Source organism: Chenopodium quinoa, unplaced genomic scaffold (genome assembly GCF_001683475.1).
Source record: "Chenopodium quinoa cultivar QQ74 unplaced genomic scaffold, ASM168347v1, whole genome shotgun sequence".
NCBI lineage: Eukaryota > Viridiplantae > Streptophyta > Magnoliopsida > Caryophyllales > Amaranthaceae > Chenopodium > Chenopodium quinoa.
The window spans coordinates 413,670-431,389 of NW_018743623.1; the positions used below are offsets into that span (position 1 = coordinate 413,670).

The 17,720-nt window shown below is 34.8% G+C and overlaps 2 protein-coding genes across 3 annotated transcripts; one reads left to right on the forward strand and one right to left on the reverse strand.

Annotated features, from left to right (window-relative positions):
• The first annotated feature begins 328 nt into the window (after window positions 1-328).
• Window positions 329-15,840, forward strand: LOC110683173 (double-stranded RNA-binding protein 1). Of its 2 annotated transcripts, XM_021859517.1 has the most exons (7): window positions 329-769; window positions 4,409-4,546; window positions 9,976-10,211; window positions 10,307-10,526; window positions 12,371-12,535; window positions 13,919-14,002; window positions 15,323-15,840. In XM_021859517.1, the coding sequence occupies exons 1-7, from the start codon at window positions 562-564 to the stop codon at window positions 15,643-15,645; spliced, it is 1,374 nt and encodes a 457-aa protein (XP_021715209.1). In that variant the 5' UTR covers window positions 329-561; the 3' UTR covers window positions 15,646-15,840. The 2 variants fall into 2 exon arrangements, with proteins under 2 accessions (XP_021715209.1, XP_021715211.1); XM_021859519.1 differs by lacking the exon at window positions 13,919-14,002 and having other exon boundaries at window positions 335-769.
• Window positions 15,841-15,965: 125 nt separating this feature from the next.
• On the reverse strand, window positions 15,966-17,186 carry LOC110683174. Its single transcript, XM_021859520.1, has 2 exons — window positions 16,723-17,186; window positions 15,966-16,528 (listed from the first exon to the last, which is right to left on the reverse strand). Exons 1-2 carry the CDS (start codon window positions 17,008-17,010, stop codon window positions 16,490-16,492), a joined length of 327 nt encoding a protein of 108 aa, XP_021715212.1. The 5' UTR covers window positions 17,011-17,186; the 3' UTR covers window positions 15,966-16,489.
• Window positions 17,187-17,720: the final 534 nt, after the last annotated feature.

Consider the following 17,720-nt stretch of genomic DNA (forward strand, 5'->3'; position numbering starts at 1 on the left):
GAGGAGAGGAGTTCAGAGAGAAGAGGAAAGAGGAGAGGAGAGGAGAGAGAAAAGAAGAAGACGGTTTTCACATAGAAGAGGGAAGAGGAGAGAGAAAAATATAATAAGAAAATCGCTACTTGAAGTAGCGGTTTTTAATCAGTAAACCGCTATTTTAAATAGCGGTTTTCTAATGAACCAGTTTTAAAAATAATTTTCAATGAACCGGTGACGTGGATAATAGATTGGGAATAAAAAAAAAATTAGTTGTATGTTGTGAATTAGAGAATTTCCCAACATTATTTATGGAGGAAATATTACAAATATCCCTATTTCAAGAGTCAAGATGAGGTCATTTCCCAAAATTACCAAATCAGTTAATTACTGAAATAATCAATCTGCAGCATAGCTAACTTATGTCATCTTTGCTTTCATTCACATACAAGATTTTCTCTTTCATACACTCCCTCCCTTCTCATTCCCTCCTCCTCCTCCTTCTTCTTCTTCTTCAGTAATTTTATCTTTAAAATTAATACTTCTTCAAATTTAGGGCAACACAGAAAATAAACAACAACAAAAAAAATGTTCAAATCCAAATTACAAGAGTATTGTCAATCAAAAAAATGGAATCTTCCAGAATACTCGACAACAAGAGAAGGGCTTGATCATTGCCCTCAGTTTAAGGCTACTGTAACTGTAAATGGCTCAACTTTCACTACTCCAAATCCCTCCAAATCTTCTAAAGAAGCCCACAATTTGGTTGCTAACATTGCTTACCAACATCTTACTGGTAATTTTTGCTTCATTTTCTTTTTTGTTGTTGGTTTTGGGGGTTTTGTTGTTTTTATTTTTTATTTTTGGTTAATTATCTCCAGGTTGGTTTGAATGTTTGATTATGTTTTGGATTAATTTTCTGCTTCAAATTGTTTGAAATATCATGTTTGGGGAAATGGGTAATTTATTTTTGGATTATTTCAAGGTGGGTTGGTTTTTTAATTTGTGATTTTGTATTAATAATATTTCATGGGTTATGTAATTAATACGAATTTGTATTGAATGCTGGCACGTATGAGCTGAAAAATTGGATGGAAATAATTATTACAACAACTATAACTATTACTTGTATATACAAAGTATATAGTAATTTTTTTTTTTTAATTTTTTTTTATTTTCTGGTTTTAATGGTATTTGAATTAGACACTCTTAGAAAAAAAAAATTATATTAGTTTAGCTAGTAACGGTTGTGATTTTTCTTAATTTTCCTCAATTGTGAAGCTGTATTAGTGTTGTTGAAACTGTTGTTATCAACTATTTTGTTTTGGCTGGAAATGACAGTTTAGGATAAGGATTTGCATGACACAAAAATGGTTGATTTTATATGTTTCTGAGATCTGAACTCTGAAGTTCTGTTTAGAGGCCCAAAATAATCAAGTAATGGCTGCGAGCGAATTTTGGCATACATTTGATTCAATATGATTGTACATCACATACCATGACTTTTCCTGTGGGCGAGGGCGCGTATGTTTGTTCCGTAGTTTTGTGAAGGGTAGGAGGAAGAGTTAGCAATAATAAAAAGGAGATTAATTAGTTCTTCAAAAAAAAAGGATATTAACTAGGAGGAAGAGGTAGCATTATTCATAATATTTTTATTACTATGCAATTAAAGATATTTAGCAACAATATACAGAAATTAACACTTTTATTCTGATTATTTTTGGTTTTATTCTGAAATAATGTTGAAAAGAATAAGTCCTCCCAAATGGGTTTACATTGGCATATTTTCATTCAAAATAGGTTTTAAATTTGTAATCAACAGTGATATGCTTAATTTTATTTATTTTTATTAATTCTATTAAATTTGGAGTTTCATGATTTTAGATTTTCCACAAAGGCATGAGTTTCAATTTTATTGTTATGGTCACCTAGAAAGACCATCAATCAAGGTAAGGGGTTTGCTCCCTAGTCCCTATTAGTCTCCTTACCGGTGCTTACAAAATTGCTACAAAGGTATATGTAAATCAATTGGGAGAGGATTTTGTTACACTGTTTCATAGTCTCAAAGTGCTTTTGTAGAGGAAAGACAAATCTTGGTGGCACGTGTTGCTAATGAATAGTTTGATGTGGCTTGTCCAAATGGCGTTAAGATGGTGGTTTCCAAACTAGATTTTGAGAAGGCATATGTTAAGTGAGTTGAAATTTTCTTGATGTAGCTCGGTAGCTCGAGTGCAAGGGATTCGGTGAACTGTGGAGGCATTGGAGTTGTGGATGTTTGTCTAATGCTTATTTTCCAGTTATTGTGAATGGTTCCTCTAAGAGTGGATTTTTCCAGCTCGAGGGTTACATAAGGGGTTCCTATTTCTCCTTTTCTTTTCACTTAAAGTATTGGATTTTCTTGGGAGAATGTTAGAGAGAGGTTGATAGAGAATGAAATAGAGGGTATTAATATGGGGAGTGATAAGGTACATCTTTAACATTTGCGTATGAGATGACTCTATGTTGTTTTTGGCAGCTGATTTTGACAATCTCAGAAAGTCCTCACAAGGGTTACAAATTTTTGAGGTGATATTAAGATTGAATATTAGTATCTCTAAGTTAGTATAACAAGGATTTAGCTTGAGCATCCTGATCTTCAGTATAGTTGGGTATTAGATTGAGTGGTGGCCTCTTAGTTATTTGAGTTTGTCTCTTGGAGGCAAATTGGCAAACCTACGTTTGGAATTCTTTTGTGGATTCCAACGAAATATAATGGGTGGAAGAAGGTCTACTTTTCTCTGGGTGGGTTCAATCATGTTTGTCTAGCATCCTTCTCTACTATTTATTCAAAGTTTTGGTTTTGGTTTTGATTGCAATGTTTGCAAGAAAGATGAGAATATGGCGATGGACCATTTTGGCCTTGGTCTAGTGGTGTGCACATACAGTGAATTGGGATTTGGTGTGTCGTCCAAAGGACGAGGGAGATTTAGGATTTAGGGTAAATTGGTGTCAGGAGATGAGATGTTGCTGTTCTGAGAATATGGTTATCGCGTTTTCCTTGTAATTTTGATTTCCTTTAGAATTGAGTAATCAAGGGAAAATATGGGTTGCATTAGTAGCTGTGAGAGTGACACATGCGTTCACATTTGTGCCCTTAAAAGTTCATTTCACATGTGTTACCCTTTCTTCTCACTTTAAACGAGGTTCAAAATAGGGTGGGCTGTCGCTTTGTCTTTGGCAAGATTTTGGTGAGATCATCCTTTTTGTATTTGTTTCCCATGTATGTTCCAATTGTCTTCTACATATTGCACCGGGTGTCATGCTTTTAATGCTATAATGCTTAGGATATACATGACAGGGAATTGGAGGAGCATTTTTCCTTAATGGAAATTTTGGACTTTCAATTATCTGCAACGGAGACTCTAGGGTGTGGATGGGGCAACTTCTCAAGCCCTTTTTACTTGTAAATTGTTTCTAAGATACTTGATTCGATCCCCTCACTATCCAGCCTCTTCGACAACAAAATTTATTTGGAAGGCGAGCTCTTAATGTGAGGGCCTTTGCATGAACTTTGGCAGTGGGCTGTAATAATACTGTCAACATGCTCTAAAAGTTTTGGAAATTTCACCAGACATTCTTATGCTTTGGGGATCTGCTAGTAATTCTTGTTCACATGTATCTCTACATTTGATGTGCCAAGATACCTTTGGAGGGGGCCGTTTTCTTTGTATGAGGAATTGGGTTTCCCTTTAGAGGTTGTGGATTGGCGAGTTTTGGAGGGTTTGGTAAGGGTAAGTATTTGTTAAGGAGAAGAAGTTGTGGCACAATGCTTTTTTGGAAATCTTGTGGTAGATTGGTAGGAGCCTACTTCAAGGTTCTTTTCAGAAGTCTTTGTCTTTTCAATTATAATGGGACAAATGATTTGTATAGCATTGTTATGGGAAAAGGGGGCTGGGGTTTTTAAGAGGTTCTCAATTGTTGAGGTTCAAAGAAACCTGCTTAATATGAAAATTGGTTTCCTTTTAGAAGATTTTTCCTCATTGTTTTGTGCTCATCTGATTAATATACTTTTTTTTTCCTTTTAAAAAATAAAACATGCCAACAAGCTGGTGCATTTTTGTAACTCAAACCTAAGTTTTGTGTTGCGTCTTTAAACTCTATGAAAGTCGAAGCTTGATTTGGCACTGTAGTTGCTCTCATAATCTATAGTGGTAGTTTATATGATCTTTTTTATTTTACATTTATTATTAATTTTTTTTTTTTACGAACCAGCTTAGTCTACACTGGAATATATGTACATTGATATATCACAGAAGATTACGACAGCTTAGAACTATTTCACTTTGATTCGCAATTTGCTTCTCATATAGTACTTGCTGCCAACAAACAGGATTTTACTTATGTACTTCACTGCTTTTTTCTGAGCTGGGAGTAATTTTGGATTTTTTTTTTGCAGGTTCTCCTAGTGCAAACAATGCTTTACAAGTTTCACCAACTTCCGTTGATGCCCAGCAACCCAAAATGAATGAACCTTTGCAAGCTGCTACTGTTAGTGATGTAAACTTCTCAAGTCGGGATGATAAGAAATTTAAAGGTGATGCAAGATGTGTGTTTTAATCTTTATTATTCTGAATGCTTCTATTTGTTCCTCTTATAATTGAAATTAAACTAAAAACAGCTTTAATACATCTTATTTTAAGTCTCTTGTCCCTCCTTTTTCCAAGCGTTTATCAATTGATCATAAACTTCTCTGATGGTGTTTTCAGAACACCTCCACAGTTTTTTTTTTTTTTTTTTTTTTAATTTAATTTAATTTAATTTATTTATTTATTTATTTTTACTGAAAGGCGCCTTAGTAAATTCATTTCTCAATAATTGGATATACCAAATACATATCCAAAGATTGTTAATATTTCTCATCAAAGATGCTGCAGAGTACTGTATTTTTGGTTATAATCTGTGAAGTATGGTTCGTACTGATTGTCTAAAAGAAGTTGATTTGTAGTGTTTCAATCAATTAATCAATCAATCAATGCCTTAATCCCATAAGTGGGGTCGGCTACATGAACCAAATTTTATTATTCCGTGTGGTCATCGACAAAAATCTTCCTCCTCCACCCCTTACGATCCAATGCCTCGTTCTCATGTAAATCCATATATTTTATATCTTTCCTAACTCCTTCCAACAAAGTCATTTTCGGTCTCCCTCGTTTATCCCCTCCATGGTCCCACTCTTCCACTCTTCGCACCGGGTGCACCCTCGGGTCTCCGTCTTACATGCCCAAACCAATGCAGACGATCTTCCCTTAGCTTGTTTGCAATGCCTGCCACACCTATTTTCTTGCGAATAACCTCAATTCTGATTCTATCTCTTAGAGTGTTCCCGCACATCCACCTTAACATACTTTCTTGCGAATAACCTCATTTTTTATTTGTAGTGTTTAATAGTTGCATATTTTTGTAAAGGTTGTCTTTGAAGTTATTGAGCAACATTGTCTATTGGACTTGGCAAAGATTGATGTTGAAGTGTCAGGAATTCCAACCTCATATATGTCTCTATCAAATGTTAAACAATATGGAAATAATTCGAGATAGATAAATACATAACAATGGTGACACAATAATCTATATGGAGGAAGTGCTCTTCCTCCCAAACTTTTATCATCTATCAAACCCGTTATTAATAAAAAATCATTTGTACATTTGGTGTTTTATCCTCGAGTCACCCTAACTTTGGTATCTCGCATCTGAGCAACCCTAACAACAGTATCTCTCCCTAGAGACATTCCATGTTATTTCGAGATCTCCTCTCAGTATTACACACTGCAACTCATTGTATATGTATCCCATATTTATAGGCTAACGATCACGTAATTCATCTAGAACTAGAATTTCCAACATAATTAAGAAAACTATCTTTTCCTACTTATACTAAATATATTGTTTCCTAACTACTACCAAACTCTTATCTTAAAGCAATAATAACATTTCTATTTTCTAATACATTACAAGCAACTTATGTATATCCTATCCTTATACAATTGACTGGCAGAAATTAATTGCTGGACCCTTTACATGACATGGGCCGTGTACATGACTCTCTATCCAACATCAAACCCTTCTTCCACCATAGTCCATTCCAAACTTCCCTCTTAGTCTCGTCCATGCGTTGCTTGTTTGCATCCCGATACCTTGCAAACCTACTACCATATGAGATTTGTTGGGCTCCACCCCCCTCCCTTTCCAACAATAAGAAGGAATCTTTTGATTACTAAAGCAGGCATTTACATTTTCTTTCATACCATTCTATTGCAGGCCACACACTGACACACATTTATCTCACCAGAACTTCCACATGCAGTGTTTGAATATAGAAGTATCACTCTGCCTAATGTCCCTGTTTTTTAAAAATTTAAATCTAATTTAATTATAATTTGATGTATGAAGAATTTCTTTTTAAGCTGAGTAGTATCCCTGTTCAGTCCACTTGCAATAAATTCAAAGTTTAATATTGCTGTATATATAAAATTGCACTCTTGCATGTTGGTCTTTCATTTTTTCCATATTTAATGAAAAGGTACAAGAGTAACAAAACACTGCGTCGTAGCATCTAGAATGGAAAAGCCACCCGTTCTTTAAAAACACCATGAGTACGGAAATTGGTGCCTAATGTGGCTTAGTCCAAAAATTAAACAAACTCAAAAAGTATAAAAATGCAAAACAAAAATGTGTTGAGTTTGCTTGAGAAGTGAGAATTACTTTCTTTTAACTAAAGAAAATACTACAGGGGTTTCACCTAGCTTCGAAGTGGATCCTGGTAAATTTCATTGAAGCAGAAGCTTCTAAAGGTTGTCTTTTGTAAGAGAAATGGACATTTAGACATCAAATAGGAGGGAGAAGCCCATTAATTTTTGCAGTGTTTGAGACCTCATATTTCTTGCCCTTCAAATTGCAGTACTAGACAAATTCCCTCATTTTTCCTAAAATAGTGGTTGCTTGTGGACATGAAGTCTTTTTCTTCTAATGTTTTAAATAATCCTTCTATTGGCTGTTATGAGGCTTCCATTCTTATTCCTCACAGGTTGTGAAGGCGTTGGATTAACTTAGTTGGACATGTCTGTAGGTTTATTATGCCCATTTTGGTTTCTGCAAGGACATTGTAATTAGCATTTCTCGTATTTTCGTTTGCTTTCTTGAAAAAAGAAATTGAAGAAAGTTGCCTTTCTCCCCTTTTGGAAAAAAATTAAGAAGAATAAAAATTTTCATTGCTCTGACATCTCGTTGAGATAATTTTTTTTTTAATATAATGCTTAAAGTTGGTTAGGAAATGAAAACACTAATTATCATTGACACACCATTTCTGATTTTCTTCATGTGCATAATCATTGGGGAAACATGGCTTGCTAGATTACCTTGTATTATGGAGCATAATTTCAGAGCACTAGTAGATTAAAAAAGATGCTTATTATGCTGTACTTACTAGCTATGTACATTTTTGTTCCTTATTTATATCTAGGAGACTTTAATCTCTTTGGTTGGGGTTCGGATGGATATTTGAGCTACTTCATGCTCAATCTAGGCTCAATGCATAACGTGAAATAGATCTGAGGCATTATGTTCTTTTCATCACTAAAGTAAGTAGCATCCACACTAAACCTATAGATCTTCCTCTGAATACGCTAGGAGAGCCACATTGTGTGAATTGTGTCATGGGGTATCAGCTGATGCTCCAAATGGTAAAACTGCAATAGGTTGTTGTCTTGGTCTGATTTCCATTATTATTAGCTGCCTGCAACCCCAAAGGTATACTGAGTTACTGTCAAATTGAAAACTTCCCATCTTCTTCTATCCCCCTGTCATTCTCTCTCTCTCTCTTTTTTTTTTTTTTTTTTTTTTTTTTTTTTTGAAAAAGCAAAAACGGAATATTATTTACACCAAAACAGAGCAAACTTTACAATCTGCACCAAGGGAAGAACAAGAAAACACTACCAGACCACCCTACACCAGCCTAAACAAGCACCTAATTACATAACATTTCCCTAAACCAGTTGATGTTATTCCTGCTTGTTTTAGCTGGGATAACAGAACTAATCCTCTGAAAAACTTCAAATCTCAGGTCTCTAACCACAGCTTCAGGAGATCTCAGACATTTATCCCACACCACTTTGTTCCTCTGCTGCCAGATACAGTAAATGAGCCCAGAAAAACAGCTCTGAATGACTCTCCTTCTGAACCTCCCTGTAATCTGCTCTAGCTTAGAGTTACAGTCTTCAATATGCACAGGATTAACCTGAACTCTAATCACCTTCTGCAGCTGAGTACAACACTTCCTGCTGTAATGACACTCAAAAAAGAGATGATCAATGGTTTCTGACTCAAGATTGCAAAGAGGACAGAGATCATCACTGATAATGCCCCATTTAACAAGCTGAGTTTTAACTTTGATCCTTCTCCACATGATCAACCAACAAATGAACCTATGCTTAGGATACTAAAACGATTCCGGACCCAATTACACCAGTCCACCTCACTTGAATTCTGAGTTAACCAAGCATAGCCACTAGCTACTGAGTATCCTTTAGGATTTGCAAGCCAAACATCATTTCTGAAACCATCCTTCAGCTTATCTTTCACCCACCAGATTTGCTTCCAGTTCCAACTACAATCTGAAGGGCATTTGTATCTCTTCCAGTTTCTACCCTTCAAGTAGAGACTATTCACCCATTTCAGCCAAAGACTATCCTTCTTCTGAGCAATATTCCAGATAAGCTTACCAACAGCAGCAATGTTCCCAGCATGAATATCATGAATCCCTAAACCACCCTGCTTCATAGGTTTACAGATAAAATCCCAGGCAATAGGAGGGGCTCTAGAGAAGACAGCTTTTCCATCCCACAGATAATTTCTGCACACAGCAATAACACCATCCAGCACAGTCTTGGGCAAAATGAAAATGGAAGCCCAATAAACATGAAGAGACATCAGAACAGAATTAACTAGAACAGCTCTTCCTGCATAAGACAGATTCTCTGTCATTTTCTTATTTTCCCAAAACCCAAATTTCTGAAATCCTATGCTGCCTTACTACTTATCTGCTGCATAATGCTCCAGTTCCAGGTATTGTCGGGATTCTGTGGATGCTTGGGACTTATATGATAGGACCACGGACCACCTCATGACCAAGAGAGAACTCATTCCAATGTGTGACCTTTGCCTAATAAGTTAATGGACGCGGATGATTCTGGAGTTTGATTGGGTGATGTGTTAGGGGTTCTTTAAATCCTTCCTTGTTTAAATCACCTTCTATATATCCTTAATATGTTAATGCACTTTGACTCAACATCCTTGTGGCTATACTCACTCTATCCTCATCAAATATGATAGGAATTTGTTGTATGCTTCAGAGTTCAGGCTGCTATTATCAAGTAGGTATATTCATGTTTTTCCTGCTTTGATTGTCAAATTGTAACCACCAATTTGTCAGTACTGACTATGTGTGATTATTAATTACTGCAGGAGTATAATTGATTTTAAATTACATAATACTCCCTTTGTTCCTTTTTGTTCTACTTACCATTTATTCCCTTCTTTGTTGTTCTACTCACTTTGCTTTATTCTATTTCTTTTTGCCTTGCTCTTTTACTATCTTACCCCTTCAACCCCACAATTATTACACCTTTCCACACTCACTCTTACTTCTTACACCTTTCCACACTCACTCTTACTTTATTCACCTTTTCTTACACAAACCCACCTTTTACATTCTCTTTCTTAATTTATCCTTCTTTATCTTACTCTCATTCACATTCTTATTTTTTCCTTAGCGTATTTATAGTAACCGAGTTGAATATCAAAGAATGGAGAGGGAGTATACTTTTATTTGATGACTGGTTGCATACTACAATTTATGATCAAATACATATATTTATCTGATGAATATGATTGATTATGTATTGATGGATGTTTTCTTCAATAGATTAATCTAGTAAATTTTAATTATACTCATAAATTTGTTGTTAGCAGATATGGCACATTTATATAAGAATCAACTGCAGATCTATGCTCAAAAGAAAAATATCAATCTCCCTGTATACATATCTGAGCGAGAGGGCCCTCCTCATGCTTGTCGTTTTAAATCCAAGGTCATGCTAGAGGAGAAGACTTATGAAAGTTTTGAATTTTTTAGCACTATTAAAGATGCTGAAAATGCTGCTGCAAAAGCTGCGTTAATGTCAGTATCATCTGATGAAACTGAAGAGGTTGGTTATAAACCTATAGGCACTGTGTGGTCATCTACATTCATATTTTCATGATTGATTAACACAATAACTTTGTATTTTGTCCCAATTTGCAGGAAGATCCAGGTTTCTTCAAAAATCTTCTACAAGAATTAGCTCAGAAAGAATATTCTTGTTTACCAGCATATGTTACAACCCGGTCTGGCCCTTCTCATTACCCGATTTTTTCTTCAACTGTTGAAATAAATGAGGAGTCCTTTACTGGACAAGAAGCAAAGACTAAAAAGTTGGCAGAAATGAATGCAGCGAAGGTTGCCTATATTGCTATGAAAGAACGTAAGATACTTTGAAATTGATCATTTTGATTACTTGTTTACACATTTTTCATCATACAATCTACACCATAGGGTTTAATTTGCTATTAGAGATGATAATTTGGCGAAGGTTGATATTGATTTATCTGGACTTAAAGAATCGACATGTGGTAGATATGTAATGGAGATAAAATTCCATATTTGATTTATGCTTGACTGTGCTTTTATGATTTGTCAACACTAAAATACCCATTGTCTGATTCCCTTCTGTCTTTTGTTCATTGTATTTATAAGATTTTCTATTGCAAAGGTTTGGACTGTGAGGCCGGACTCAGAAGAGGGTACACCTACTGTTTAGAGTTCAACTTACCTCTCTAACAAGCAAATGCCCAAATTCAGCTAACAAACTGTTCATTTACATCTACTTTGTGACAAACTTCATAGGAAAACATGGGAGCCCACCTTTGACCTCAAATTCAACAGCATCAAGCCACCAACAGTGGTGGAGGTTGGAAGAGTGCCATCTTCTATCTCATATAACCTACTAGCCATTAACAATAAAGTTGGAGGTTTTGATCCAGCACATAATCTTCTGTTGCTATTTTAGTAAAAAATTGACACCCAAAGAAAGATTGTAAACAAAATGGCGGTAGACTGAAGGTTTTGAAGTCTTGTGATATTTAACTATCTGTTCATCATAACCTATCTTCATTGAAGCTTATAGAACATTAAATCTGTAAGTTTTTGCAATGGCTTACCTCTGGAGTGCACAAGAAGACCCATATCCCTTCTGATTTTATTTGAAGTGAATCTAGTTGTTATCCTGATTAATATTTGTTTTTCTTGATTGAAACTGATCTTAACTGTTTTTTTTATTTTTATTTTTTTTTTATATTTTTTATTTTTACCTTTTTTTATCTTTGTTAAATGAGGTTCATGATATCTACTGATTACACTTGATTTTTACTGGTTGAAACTGACTATTACTTTTTACTTACTAACTGATTTACACTGGCTATTAATTTTTTGGGTTGGAAAGAACGGGGAGGAAATGGTGTCCAGTAGTTTATCTCCATCTGAAGTCAACTGTCAGCATCATGGATAGACTTGATTTTCTGACTGAACTTAAAGTCTTTGCTAGTGTCAGCTACAATTCATGTTGGAAAGGTGATTATAGTATAAGTTATTGCTCATCAGACATGTGATATGTGCTACATTCAACCAAAGAGAATCTTGTCTAATTAGACAAACACCCCAATATGCTTGCACCAGCTGCAAGATCCAGAAGCTGAAGTTTGTCAAATCAAAACCAATATTCTATCTAGATTGACAAATCAGCTTGCACAAAACATTAGGTGATTGCCTTTCTTCAAGAATTGACTGCAAATTTGGATCTAGTTGATCGTTTGGGATATTATATACAGTAGCAAAAACCCCTGAATGGAGAAAAGATCAATTAATGAGCCAGCACCTTCCTCAATTCCTTAATGAGTTTGTGTGTGTGTGTGCCCAAATTTGATCTGGTTGACTGTTTGGGATATTACATACAGTAGCACATACACCTGAATGGAGAAAGGACAACTAATGAGCCAGCACCTTCCTCAATCCCTTAATGAAGGAACACTTGTGTGTGTGTGTTTTTTTTTGTGAATTTAAAAAGTAGTCATCCAAAAATTTATCTGTGAAGCTAAGTGATTTTCATGGCATCACTCTGGGTTTCGTTGCATATTTTTCTAGGATACTCTTCTCTTGGATTTGGCTGTGTTAGTTTATTTTATCTATTCTCTTTTGAGAATTGAGATGCTATATTTTGCTCAATTTACTTCTGTTGCTAATGCATTGAGCATTTTTTCTTTTTTTTGGTAGGTAAAGGGAAACCAAACTTTAAACCTGATTCACTGAGCTACCATGTCAATGATGCACCTCCCAAGTCGCAATTTGTTCCCATTGCTGATTTATCTGATAAACACATTTTGGCTCCAGATCCCATATCCAATAGAGCTCATATGGACCTAGTTAATTGCAACAAAGGTAATCTGTATTATCCTCAATCATAATCGTACTCATATTTTTAGATATGTAGTGTATGTTAATATAAATGTCTGATAGTTAAATGTTATTGATGATTGGATAATGGAACATTTATGCATCACTTTTGTGAATAAAGCTGCATGTGGAATTAGGTTGAGAAACTTTTGACTGGGTATAAATCCATCAAATTAAATTCATGGGAAGGAGAAAAAGGGGAAGTGGTAGTATCTTTTTTTATGCTCTATTACATATGTGAATGCTCAAATTCTCTTGGAACTTCAGAATAAGTTTGCTAAGAATTTCTGCTGCAAAAGAAGTTTACGTACTGGTGATGAGAAGGTGGGAATCTTGAGTGTTGTTAGTTTTGCTGTTAGTTGCCACTTAGCCGTAAAAGCGTTCATAAGTAGGCTATTTTTATTTTTTATTTCTTATTTTGAATTTCTAGCCATTGGGTGCTAAGAGTTTTTTGAGAAACTTTGAGTGATAGTATACAGTGTTATGAATCAGGCCTCATATGGAAACTGAGTTAGTCCAATATATTCAAGGTAATTTCTGTCTGATCCCTGTATAGGACAGATGGTCATTGGTCAGTGCTGATGTATCTCAGTGCTTTTGTTGATTGTGGTGGTACTTTAATAACATAATCTGACCATGAGAAATAATTTGGTCTCCAGTGGAAACACTCTTCTTCTGCAGGCATTGGGTCAATTCTCACCCCTCCTCCCCATTCTAAGAGTGGGTATCTTGTCAACGTACCTTCCTCCTTTCTGGTAAAACTGTAAAAGAAACAAAATTATCCACACACAAGTTGAAGTCCTGACTTCATTCTCACTGTCTAGGGTCAATTGGTTCCTATATCATTTGTAAACATTAATGAACTTTTTGTATCTTAGAATTGCTCAAAGTAACTTTGGTCACCAACTGTCATCTTAAGTGATTCTCTAGCTGAAGGGTGTTTTTCTTCTCTTCATGCCTAGTATGCATAGCTCCCAAATCAGGGGAAGAAGTTTCTGTCTCTTTTGTTAGGTCTCCTTATAAGTGCACCCCTTTGTATCTTGCTATTGTATTTCCTTGTTACCCCCCCCCCCCCCCAAAAAAAAAAAAAAAAAAAGGAAAAAAGAGAGATTTGAGGTTCAATTAAAGGTTCCACACTGTACTTTGTTTGATCTCTCTCTTTGTACCGACATAGCTCTCGAACATGTGCCTAATACTCTATTCACAGATTATATTCTTGCTTGCACTCTGAGCAACAGCATAATTTAAAACCAAGGACCAAATGATGCGAACTTTGTAACAGAAAATTAGGACAATTGAAAACGAGTTATATATCATTAGACACATGCTTTGATCTGATGTCATACCCTGGTTTACCTTTGGAAACAGGTCTTGATGATCTTAATGATCAAAACGAAGTAATTATTTACTGTCCAGAAGGACAACGGATTAAAAGGAACCCTGATCTGACAGGTTTGTTCATAGATCTGTTGAAAGTCTTGAAACTCCGCAACATCCTTCCTCCTAAAGGCCTAAAATTCGTGAGATAAATGGAAACTGTGAAAAAAATGACTGAATTACAGGAAGTATTAGAAAAAGGAAAAATTAAAAAAAAAAAAAAAATTTAACTATTGTACTCAAAGGTAACTGCTGATGCCGGTAAGATTGCTTTTCTTTCCTTCTTCAGTTGTCCTGTTTTAATATGAGGGAGGAAGGCATTCTATCATAAAAGGGAATAGATAAAGAAACAGACTGAGCTTTCAGATTTTGAGCTCATGTACTAACTTGAGAAGTCTAAATCTCTGATTGCTTTAATCTTCTATGCATTTGTTCAAATCCATGCAATATTTACATCGCTGATCATGTTGCATCACATACAACTCTACGTTCAACATAATTGATGTCCATAGAAAGCATTTTCCCTGTGTTAGTATATAAATATATCAAGTCGGGCTAGATGATACTACCATGCTATATTTGTACATAGATCATGGTATAATATTGACATATTTATATACTCTTTAACACCTTGAATTTTTCTAAAATGGACTCTTTGCAGTGTTAGTTGACTTAGATTATATGCTCAAATAGGTTAAATCCTTTTACGTAGATGACGACTATACACGTAGAAACCCTAAACCCTAAACACAAATAATAGCTTAACTGATATAATCCCCTAGATCTTGGTAAGTCATCTCTACCTTAATTCACAGAAGTATTTATTCTTTTCTGGTGGGAGCACAGAAGTTCTATTGTGCTTATGGGAAGCTGTTCAGTTAACTTTACAACAGCCATGTTGAGCATGGGTATGATCACATTGATACTTCTGAGTAGGCCAAAGACATTTTAACAACAAAAGAAGTGTCAGATTTAAACGAAAAGCCAAGTTGTAGCTTGCTCAATATTAGTTCTTTATTTATTGACCAAACAAAAAGATTTACATAGTCTCTCAAGTCTCACCATTTTTCAGTTGCCTGCTCATTCACGAGCAGAGAATTGTGCTAACAAGATAGATCCTATATTTTATTGTTGAGTTATAATTTCATTGAACAAATAGTTACAGAATTATTTCTGTATCAGGTTATATTTGAAGGAAAATGCCCTCGCAGACCTAATGGCTGAATCTTTGACTTGCTTTTGTACCTGGGGGTCAAGTTCCCAGAAAATTTATTGATAGAAGATAAACGAAGTTGCATTTATATTTTCTTTTAATATTCTTATGATATACGCTTTTTTTTTTTTATATTTTATAACAGGATAATAGAACGACACTCTTCATTTCTGTCCTCGCAGGAGCATATCACCAGGATACTGTAGCTGAACAGACTGGGGGGAAACCTGAAGTCCACACTAACTTTGATCAAAATAATTGTGGACTGAAGTTGGACAATTCCTCTGGGCAAAACTCATCAAGTGCTCCCATTCAGTCCCCTTCAAGATCAGGGGTCCGCCAGATTGATCAGCCATCGCCCAGTTCTGGTGTAATGTCATCACACAAAAAGATCAAAGTTTACCCTGTGACACCCAATATGACATTACCTACAGGAGCCACCGTCATGCATAGAGATGAGAAATGGGTTGCCATGTCCATGGATTCAATCCACGGAAATGTATGAGAGTACTTAATGTAGCTGTTTAACATCCCCCTTCGTACCGATTTAGGCTGAAAGATGATTATGTTATACTACATCCTTCTTTTTTACATTCAAGCTCCAGTACACATGGAATAAACTTGGTGTGTTTCCCCTGTAAAGTTAATGTTAAATCTCTGTCTAGTAAATGCATGTGTCAATGTCATGTTGCATTATGAATTTATGATCATATTAGAATAACATTCTTAAGCAATCTATGTCACAAATCACAATCTTTTAGTTTCTAATGGTAATGAAGTTCTGTTGGAAGCACTTAATAAATAATGTTACAGTTGTAAACGTAGTATGATATTTCATTAAAGTTATCTTTAACTGAAAAAAAGATTAATAACTAGTTTTGTGCTCAATTATGGTCCATTTTTACAGGTATCTAAAAACTTGGAACTATTAAAAATGATTAGGGTATAGAGCTATCAAATGTTGTTTCTGATCTTCGGCAACATATAATTAATAATTCGTGACGTCACATCTGTCACAATTAATCAAAATAAATTAGTACGAAGTAATTAAATCGCTCTCTTTGTAAGCTTGTTGCATCTTCAAGGTTGTTATAAATAGAGGATAACATTGAAACTCAAGTATACCATTGAAAAAAATAATCATATGAGTTCGTTTCACTATGAAATTGATCATCACAAACAAAGAACAAAACAAACTGATATAAATATAAACTATATAAGGTGTTGTCCTCTAATCCGTTCACTACATGGGTCAAGACTCGAAATTAGATCAAGGAATCAGCTCATTATTTCCAATCCCTAAACGTTCTCGACTTCCCTCCCAGTGACTATTTTCTTTCCTCCACACATCATATTTTTGCATAATAGAAGCAAATTATTGTAAAAACCTGTACAACAAAATTTTAAAAGTCACTCTCACATAAATGAAGTAAAACATTCATTGTTATAGTAGTTCTGCAGTTACCAAGTTATAACAAAGGATCGAGTAATCCTACTAACATAATGATCTAACCAAAGACCGAAAATATTCAAATTTCCTAAACTTGTAGCTATTAAAAAACAACCCTAAGGTCAAGCATACCTTTTTGCTTTTCTCATTAATCTTCGCCTTTTGGCGTTCGTTCTTCGTGTCCCTGGCAAGACCATCTTCAGCATCCTTGAACGAAAGCAGGTTCTCCGGGCATACATACACATTCCATATTCTACCGAAACCAGGGAGTTCAAAATCCGTAATCTCCAAAGTTTGCAAATTCACACAAGCAACGTTACAGAGGAGGAAGTTTGCCAACAATATCTTCCTTTCTTTAAAGAAAGAAATAGGCATCAAATCGTTAACTATATCATTGTTACCAGGACGAGGATATGCCATACTCTTTCATAATCCACACTTCACAATAACTAAAATTGTTGAGCATTAGATTCAAGCAATCATCACGCACTCCAATGTGCACGTACACGTAGAATACTTAATCATAGTTGGGTAATGGCAAGGAGCTAAAACTTTCATTATTAAGATTAAAGCAAACCATAGAATGTTTCCATATGCTAATGTCGGGATTTATCCTTTCTGAAAAAGATGATCTTTGATATTTATTGGGAAAGTTTAGTGGGGAAGATAAATTGATCCCGAGATCTTATGGGACCGGGAGAGAAGCTCTAACCACTTGAGCTATCCCTTACTCTCTAAAAAATTTTAATATTTTGATAATATTCTACTGTTTTTTCTTAATGTTATGATAATTATCTTTTAAAAAAAATTAATATTTTGAAAAAAGATTTGTTTTAGAAGAATCATATTCAATATTTTGTATGTTATGATTTAAAGATGTTTAACTATTAACTATAAATCAATCATTTTTCATCAAATCGAAAAACAATACAATTTTTTAAATTTCAAAATTAAAGTTGTTAAATTATCTGATGATATGTAATGAATTGTACAACTACGGACCAATCATCTTTCCAAGTTAACTATAATTTTGTTGGGTAAAAAAGCACAATATATGAATACCTAAGGTGGTAAAACTTGTAACGTAAGACTCTTATTATGAGTTCAAGTCTTGCTATAAGATTTTGCGA